The 9510-nt window shown below is 45.7% G+C and overlaps 1 protein-coding gene across 1 annotated transcript; it reads right to left on the minus strand.

Moving 5' to 3' along the window:
• Positions 1-665: 665 nt before the first annotated feature.
• Positions 666-8568, minus strand: LOC142568521 (zinc finger protein 593). Its single transcript, XM_075678432.1, has 3 exons — positions 8281-8568; positions 7695-7757; positions 666-841 (listed from the first exon to the last, which is right to left on the minus strand). The coding sequence occupies exons 1-3, from the start codon at positions 8472-8474 to the stop codon at positions 724-726; spliced, it is 375 nt and encodes a 124-aa protein (XP_075534547.1). The 5' UTR covers positions 8475-8568; the 3' UTR covers positions 666-723.
• Between the last annotated feature and the right edge of the window lie 942 nt (positions 8569-9510).

Raw genomic sequence — 9510 nt, forward strand, 5'->3', positions numbered from 1 at the left:
GGTGCACCCTGCACCCCCATCTTCAATTGCAAAGGTGCAAGGCAAGGTGCTGCTGCTGTACAGTGCACCCTTGAACTTTGCACCACGTGGGTGCAGCCTGGCGCACCACAACCGGCACCTTTTCTGTATCAAGCAATCCTATTGTAGTGAAGGCACTCATCTACGGCACAATTAGTCAATGGCATTTTGTATCTCGCGGGGAATCTCAATGACAACATCTCAAATACCAGGGCTTCATCACAAGTTCGCACCACGTTTTTTGCGACTTTCTGGGCCCCAATTTAAAATTATATTTTCTACTTAAACTGAGAACAGCATGCTTGATTACATCACTATAAATCATGGTCTTTTCATTTCCACGAACATCTTGAGACACATTCTAGGCCGTTGTTGGTTCCTTTAAGGATTTCTGCACAACATACTGGCTGAAATAACACTGATGTTGAGCAAGCTTGCATGTGCAGCCAGGACGAAATTAAAAGCAATTATTATTATTATTTGTTTTGAACCATATATACAATTTACATGAAAGATAAAGCGAGGAGCAGGCTGGCAACTGCCACCGGAAGGGGCACAACGCCTGCCTAGAGGAAAGGAAGAGCAACAGGACAAATCTAAAGAATAAAGTAGAACACACGTGCTACATATGAGCAGGCACGTCCCATGATGACAAAACATTTTCAGAGGAAACAATTTACTATCGTTAATTTTACTGTACAGGTGCTACTCTTTTGGGGGCTGTGATTCCACTTTGCGTCTCTTGGGAGGAATGTAATTTCCCATGCCGGCTGCGGCTTCAGCTTCAGCCTGGCTGTATGGCTCCTCTTCCAGGGCCTTCAATCTGCACACAGGAGAAGCAACAGTATATAGGCTTTAAGTTCAAAACAGTACTGCGCTGCTCAAAACAAGCACCAGAGCCACAGAATTGATGATAAGGATGCCTACATGCAATGCGAAGCATGTAGCACTCCCTGCGTACATTTCCCGGTAACGATTACTGTTGCGCAAGCTGCCGCGGCAACGGCAAAGTAGCATACGAAGCAGGAAGTGACGTAACTACACTTTTGTACGTAAAAGAAGAACCCACACAGCAACTGTGACAGTGCTATAGGAAGGCCACGAGTAGTGAGGACTCCTGAAGAGTAATGTGCATACGAGGCATGGTGAATTTCTCTTCTCGTGGGCCCACTCTTTGTAGGTGCACGAACTCTCGGCACAAGCCAAGTCGCAGGCCATCGGAACGCCTTAGGCTAATAATTCGGTAAAGTGCATATGAATGTCGCCAGGTGAATAATTTCAACCTATGTCACAATGGGTAATTGTTCTAGTTGTCGCTTGGCTGCCCAACCACCTTCACAGCATGGATTGGAGATCATTTTCTTTCACAAGGTTTTAATAATGCAGAAAAAAATCGATGACATCAAACCAATGCATTCAGCATCTGACAATCTCAAGAGGGCCGGCCAAGACTGTTAGAAATAAACAATCAAAGCAGCAGGATGATGTGCAGCGCAGAGCCCACATTGAAACTTCAGACTGATATTGTTTGATGGCACTGTCGTATTCGAAAGTGCATATCTAGGGCCAACAAATCATTACATTATTACCAGACTAAGTAAGCGTGACCAATCACTGCTTAATAATGCATATGCACACACACATGGGAAGTGGGCATGCGCAAGCTCCTTCAGGATAAGGGAGTGCGAGTCTTCTTAAGGGAGCTCAAGCTCAAGAAAGTTGTCGTGTCACACGGCCAATAACAAGCGATTAAAAGAAGCCGCCAGGGGCGCGTTCAGCGGTGTTTCGTTCTTGTACAAGTACAAAAATGTAACTTCGAATTATGCTTGTAGTTATTATAGGTAATGCTCCTTTGATAAAACATATTCGAAATATTTGACGCAAGAAACATACAACTTGTTAAATATCAAAGCGCACTCACTAAACATAGCTGTGCTGACAGTGATGCCAGCCACCCTGTACTTATCTGTTTCTTTGCGCTGTGGTGAGTAGACTAAGCATTATGTGACCCGAGCTGCTGCAAACTATAATTAAAACAGTTTCGTGCATGGTGACCTCGTGAGCTTTCTATTTATTTCGTGTACTTTACCGGTATCAGTCACGAGTGACCACACCAACCACTGCACGACTAGTACAACAAAGGCTACGTTTACACGCACCTGACACGAGCGGTTTGAGTAAAAAATCTGGCTGACCGAACCCGACATGACCGTGTTTACATGAACTCACTTCCGACGAGTCTGGACAATGACGGCACAGAGCGTCGAGCCGAAATGTAAACGTGTTTGAACTACGCTTCTGGTTCTCGCTGCCGTCATCGTGGGTCTTACCACTATGATGAGGTTGCACTGCAAAGTGCTTGTCTTGGCCTTCATCTGATACTATTTCCACTGCCATCACCAAAATCGCGACATCACAGTGATCCCGCACAAGCCTCTGTGGCTGGCCCAGCACGTCAGCGTTTACGTACATGCTGCAAACGGGTAAGGCTGGGTCAACCTATCTGATGCAGTCGGGCTGACTGAGCCCGACTCTATGCTTGTTCAGCCCAACAGGCATACTGCAGCCCAACAAGCCGACTCGACCTACTTCTGTCGGGTTTATGTAAACGCCCTGAAAGGTGACAAAAACATGGTGGAAAGCGGCCTAGGTCGAGAGTATTGTGCAGCAGCAAGCATAACTGTTGCTGCATTGTGCTTGAACTTTTATTTAATCCAATACAAAATGCTCGAAACACATACAAAGTTAATTTTAATGCAAATATTCATTAAATTATCAGTTTTACAACAAGAAGTATGGGCAAGAGATACTCCCTTCAGGTGCCGAGGGAAATAGTCTATCTCCCCTGACCAAAAGCTCCTTTAGATTCCCTAAGCGGAAAGGTGACCGTGTGACACTGAGTGCATCTTCCTCGAGATAAAGACGACGGAGTTAAAAGGAGTTTGAAGCTGCCCGTGTCACAGGGCTATAACAGTTGCAAAGAATGCAGTTTCAAACAATTTTCAAAGATGCAACAGCAATATTCAACCACTTGGACCAGTTTACGCACAAGCTAGTCAAGACATCTCGCATCAAAAAGAATATGACAAAATGCATTGGCAAATTGCCACCAATAACATCTGAAAAGGAATATGCTTTAGTTCATAACTCAAACGTCCTGTGATATAATCACACTGTTCAGCTTTTGCATGCTTGTCATATTTTTTCATGTAAGTTGCATAAATATTTGTTTTTCTACTGCGAATTAGTGACCGCATGATGCGAGAGATATTCTCAACTGCTCTCTAAATAAAAACAACTATGAGTGCCACTTTAGTGTCGTGTTCCTCCGTGTACTTGTCCAGTGCCAATATTAGCCCTGAGAACGACTTACAGGGGCGCTGCGAGCACTGCTCACGTGTCGTCTGCTGCAGTTCGGGCAGTGTCTGGGTGCCTGCCTTCTGCAGTGTTTCTGTTCACTCTCATTGCCCATGCTTGCATACTTATGATGGTCCTCTCAAATATACTTTTATGACATCTTCGTTTGCAAAAATGTATTCAAGGAGCTTATTTCCTAGACGACAATATATTTCTCACAGGCAACACTACAGTGCCAGCCGAGGTAACTCAGACCAGCCCATTGCAGTTTTTCACGGTAGCTCATATGAATAATAACAGCATAAATGCAAAAACATAGCACGTACAAATCCAGTTAGGGTACCATGCCTGTCGTGGTGCAACATGCATGTCACAAACCCTGGCTATATATGACTTTTACAACATTTACCTTGACTTTAAGCCGCATAAACAAGTTTTTGCTCACGAGTAGTTCATGGTAAAATAGTCAATTTTTGCATTTCTTCACAGAAACGCTCCGCACTAACATGCGAACTTAACTAACACAGCAGTTTGAATTCTGCCAGCACCACTTGAGTTTTTAACTGCATCTCAAAATTACACCATTCTTTACTAGTTAAATTTAAGTGATGGTAATTTGAAGTAAAGCTGATTGAGGCTTACAGCTGTTTGCAGCACACGAAAAGGAATGTGCCAATATTCCCTCTCTGTACTACACGTTCAGCTCACCTGAGCAATTACTGGTGCTTCTTGCTTGAGAAACAGACATGACAAATCTGTTTGGAGAACTGATATAGGCTGCTCAGGCTAAATATTTGAGTGAAATATGCCTTTTGGTTCCAACGGCTGCGGCCAGCATGAAGCCAAAGCCTCATTCATTGGTAGTGTGAGACATATTGAAGGTATCATTATTCCATAGTGGAGATCAAAAGTAAAGTGAATTCGTGTGAGGCTTGCGGTGTCTTCCTTACGAGGCGGGTATGTGAGGTGCTCTTTTATGTACTGACGAAATGAATAGTTCTCAGTTTGTATAATTAAACAATGCAGGATCGTGACATGGTGAGGCAAAATGTGTTTGAATTTTGCTTTTCAAGGCAGCCTAAGCTGCACTGTAGTGCCTCGAGTATACTTTAGGCATTGTAATTGGTGCTGTAAAGAACTACTTCACGGTTCAATTCGAAGTTGTAGTGAACTGTTGGGTTTCGTAAACAATGCATGCTTCACCATAACAACAGTCGGCTGCCTCCGCTGTGGGAGGGGTGTGCCGTATTGTCGATGAAGGTTAGTGTGCGCCACTATAAAACATTTCATTGCTTGCAGTTGGTTGGTTCTCGATCCTAACCACGGAATTTTGTTTCAGGTGATTGCTGCTATGGTATTTGTGAAGTATATACATCCTATAGATGATGCGCTGTCGTGTTAACAGTCAATGCGTTTTCTGGGTGCCTGTTTCAGAGAACAGTGAAAGTAGTAGCAAACCTTTTTACAGAAAATGTGCACACTTATCTCTTCGTTTTACGCATTAATAAAGTGGCCACATTTCCAAAAACAACTCACCAGAGTATTATGAATCAGGATGAAGGCTTTGCTGGGCAGTGTCTTAACACAGATTTATAATGTTAACACGAAATACCAAAATTTTTCTGCTATGTAAAATGCAATGTCTCTCGTAATTAAGTACTCAGGGAATGTTAATTGTTTAGGGGAGCATCATACATAACTTTGCATGTTGAATTTGCAGACATTCTTTTTAAGCAAAATTTATGGACAGACACAGCGCATATATGCATTGCAAAACCAGTAAATCCCTTCAGCACTACATAGCTTGCGATATCCAAGTCGCAAATTTTCATGACTCACGTGGTTTTTAAGAAGAAAGTACGGTTCAGGCATGGCAGCAGAAATCAGAAATAATATGTACGACTCGAGCTGCCAATACAATGAAACGTTCCTTTCCTTTGGCCACTTCTTAGGGTTGGATTCTGAAATGCTCCTAACCTTAGACCGTTTCCCTACCTTCCGCAAGGAGTCCTTCATGCTACCTAAACGTTAAGCATCCTTGGAAGGCCACCGCGAATTCTAAAAGCTTCCTTTCGCCTTCCCTGCGGAAGGAGCAAGGAAGTCTAATGTTAGAGGCTTCTGGTTTTTGTAATGAATATAATGTATAATGAATATTTGTAATGAACTGCCAAGGTAAAGTGCCTGGACTGTTAAAATTGCATTTATACTTCTATACCGAGGCATAAATTCCATTTCTTTGGTGAATAACGTAAAAATAGTTAAAAAATGATGCATATGGCAGGAAAGAGAACTTAGTCTAGCAACTATGGCAGCATCTGAGTTCGGTTGGTCAGGTATCACTTTCTTTTTTTTTTGCTTGCGTTTTGTTTTGTGTGTGTGTATTTGCCGAGAATACTCTTTTCCTGTTTTGGAAGACTTCTGCATCGTCTCCACCGGGACGTTTAATGGGTATACGAATACAATCGATGCACCCAGTAACCCCAGGGAATCCTCCGATTGAATAGAACCTGGTCATGACTACACTCGCTTCACTGGCGTTTGGCAGCCAAACGGACTTGGGATACAGACATAGGCATATCAGCTGTGTCACTTCCCAAATACATCAGCACACAGAGAGTTGGGATACACGCACAAGGTCGCCTACAACAGTTTGCAACAGTTTGACCTTCAAGAGAGCAGGCAGCGGCTCTCCCCTGTTGTCAGTGCTACAATGCAGTTGCAGCTCTGCCAGTATGGCTGGAACAGCTCGCTTGGAAAAACGTTACCGGGCTAGAAAGTCCACTTCGTCGTAGTATTCCAGTGAATTCTGCCTGTCAATCAGACGCTGGGCTGCAGTCAAAGGCGGAGGCTTGTACACAGTCCCGTAAAGAAGTTCATTTGCTCGTTGAAGAAACCATGCATAGCTTTCGAAGCTATCGTCTTCGGATAAATATAGCAAGGCTGTCATTCTCGCTGCTTGCTTTTCACAAAATCAAAGTAAAAAGATATGGCACGAAATGTGGTCCACGGAACCAAACTGGACGTCAACAGTGGCTTAGCTAGGTCATCTAGCAACCGAGGCGTTTAGCTCTTCTGTCAACACCCCCCCTGGGTGTAGTCGAGGAAGGCGATATCAACAATTTTCGGGTGTCTTCAGACGTATATGACACCCTCCCCCCCCCCCACCCTACTGGCCCCCGTGCACCCGGAGCCCACGGCCCCCTGCCTCCCCCCCCCCCTTTGCTACGCCACTGGATGTCAATACATGGCGGCTGCCCCCTGCCTCCCCCCCCCTTTGCTACGCCACTGGATGTCAATACACGGCGGCTGGCTACCGTGGCCTTGGCTGCGCAAGGCACCTATTCTAGCCAAGTGTACCGCGTACAAAATCGTGCGGAGAAGCATGCGTTCAGTTAGAGGAGCACGGTTAGGAAGCATGAAGGTAGCATTCTGGCTCCCTAAGCGCGGGGAAGCACCAAGGAGGCCCTAACTTAGTGCTTCTTAATAAGGTACGCTCCAGAATTGACGCCAGGTCACCTTACACCGTGTGAGACATCCTTAGTAAGGAAAGGAGTGTTTCAGAATCCGGTTAACCTTACATCAGGCCTCCTCACAGTGAAGGATCGATGGAGGAAAGCAAGTGTACTCTGGAAGCTCCCTTCGCCTCTCTTCACGTAAAGAATGGTTGCCGTATGTCATGGTTCTTAAAATCTTTACGTGAACACCATTATTGAATGAATAAGAAGTTCGTCGCACAATTTTTAAATTGAAGTGCTAATATAGAGATGTGTGGACGTTTTCTTATAGTTTGTTTACTAAACGTGAAAAAGTACCACATTCCAGCACAAAACTTGACGTGTTCGAGCAACACTGGCACGCCGACGTCATGCAACACCTAGCAACACCATTCATGCCGAGCGTGCAACTGAAACGAACATGCCTGGCGAGACATACCGTGCTCGCACTTCGCCACAGGCAGGTGACAGTGCTCATGCGCACGGAAACGTCACATGGCCAAGCAGTGGGGTGAAGCGCTCATTCAGGGCCAGGAGCGGTGCAAGGACACATGAAGGTAGCTTCAGAGCTACCTTACGCTGGGGAAGCACTAAGGATGCCTTCACTGAGGCCCCCTAAGTAAGGACGCTTTGAGAGTGGCATAAGGCGGCCTCATGGCAATGAAAGCTTCCTTACTGAGGAGAGGAAGATTTCATTGTTTGGCCCTTAGATGCGCATTAAGGAGCGTCAGGAAGCCGGTCAATACAGCTACAGCTAGAGATGTGGTGCTTTGGAACGTCAAACCTCATTTCTAAAAGCACCGATGGTGAGCAAAAGTCACTAACCTTCGCTTGTGGTTCTTACTTTTCAGGTGGTCATTGAGTGAGTTTTTGTCCATGAAATACCTCCTGCAAGACAAGAGAGACAGTAATAAATAAATAAATGAAACATACGCTACTTGGTAAACCGCTACTTGGTAAACCGAGAACGCACAGAACAAATAAATGATGTGCTCCGCTACCCACCCCCACAAGCTTCCCCTATATTTGAAAACAATGCGACGTGGAGTCATTTGCGCACTGCTGTGCGGGAAGAAAGAAGCTATGCGTTCGGTAAACAAAACGATAAACACCTACCAACAGAAGAAGCGGCTTTCGCCGAGAGCGCTGCTGTTGAATTTGGGCACAGTGACTAAAGTCAATACGAGACAATTACAATATGTCTAGCACAGAACATCGGAGAGTCAGCATTCCTGTGAAGCTCTGCAGTATAAAAGGTGTGGATCTACTTTCGAGAGATTCGTTCAACCACCCACGCTAACACCAACTGTTGCATTTATTTTATTGTGTGACACATGAACAGATAGCGCAGAAAAGGCAATCATGCTAATAGTTGATAAAAGAGCCAGCGCAGGCTCGAGCGAACTCTTACGCGCAGTGCAGGCAGTAGAACTGCGCGTCTCCAGGCATGTCGTAGTCGACCTCCTGGTTGAGGAGCCTTTCTGCGTTTTGCGGCTGCATGTCGACGTGAATCTGGTCGATATCTTTAGCCCTGCGTTTCGTCTTGTCCTTCTTGTGCGATGCTGTGTAGCCCTTGTGAGTCTTTTTCCGCGAATAACGAGTCATTTTGACAGCCAGCCGCCGCGCACGATGAGAAGTTGCTACGGCTGCTACAACGTGACAACCAGCGTTATTACTGCACGGTTGCCATATCGCTTTAAGCACAGGTAGCCAAATTGGCCTCCGCAGTAGCCCAAATGTAGCTAAAAGCGAAACTTTTGGGTAGCCCAAAAGTAGCCAAAAAGCTTTGTATTTTCGTAAAAGCATTTCTTAAGCATATTGAATGAATTTTCGGCAAGAATACATATTATTAGTTTTTCCACGCATGACATTTGCGCGCATCGTCACGGAGGCCATGCGGCACGCAAAACGCGTGGGTCTAAATGTCGTACAAAAATCCCTCACGTGATCCGATCCTAGGTGTATAGTGTGCTAGAATAAATTATCCTAGTACACTAGGATCATTGAGGGATTTTTGAGAAGGCGCGATAGTGGCGCCGAGCGACGCCGCGGAGTGTTCGTCCTCGGCGCGATCTTTCTCTGGACCGCGCGTTGTTCAAAATTGCTGATGTGATTGTCCTTGCGTTGCTTGTGTGTTGGTTGTAGGTTCTGCGTTACTTGGCGGAAAGCGTGGTCAGTGGTGGTACGGCAGTGCGGCTTTGTCCTCGGTGAGCTCTAGCAGTACAGAATCTGCGTTGTCTTCCTGAGAAGTGTCGAAGTGGCCTAGCGCCTCGGCAGCGAAGTTCTGCGAACCGCGATGTGGTGTCGCCGTGTCCGACTTTGCTTAACGGACATGGAGGGATGTGCTGCCACCTACAAGTCACTCAAATGCGACTGCGTCGACCGCCCACCGTTCAGCGCTGAATATGTGTTTGGTGTGCTGTGCTTGAAACGAGTGGTGCAGCGGGGGTGGTGGAGGAGCAGAGTGGCTTAGGTGCTCCATTGGCGCGTTCACAGACATGTGCTCCCGTTTTGGTCTCATTAGCGGCTGACGCGAGATTATGGTGTGCTCCTTGCCTAGTATGAAGTTTACGATGCTAACACACAGCATGTTCACGTTTTTCCGTGCTATATGTCATTTGCATGACGACCGGGTTGAAAA

Source organism: Dermacentor variabilis, unplaced genomic scaffold (assembly GCF_050947875.1).
Source record: "Dermacentor variabilis isolate Ectoservices unplaced genomic scaffold, ASM5094787v1 scaffold_20, whole genome shotgun sequence".
Taxonomy (NCBI): Eukaryota; Metazoa; Arthropoda; class Arachnida; order Ixodida; family Ixodidae; genus Dermacentor; species Dermacentor variabilis.

Bases quoted from the DNA above. Each gene is read 5' to 3' on its own strand.
- LOC142568521 (XM_075678432.1), bottom strand. From the start codon at position 8,474: ATGACTCGTTATTCGCGGAAAAAGACTCACAAGGGCTACACAGCATCG. The intron at 7,758-8,280 runs GTAAGAGTTCGC...CTTGTCTTGCAG, and splicing joins TTCTACTGCCTGCACTGCGC to GAGGTATTTCATGGACAAAA. The intron at 842-7,694 runs GTTAGTGACTTT...TCCTGTGTGCAG, and splicing joins AGTAAGAACCACAAGCGAAG to ATTGAAGGCCCTGGAAGAGG.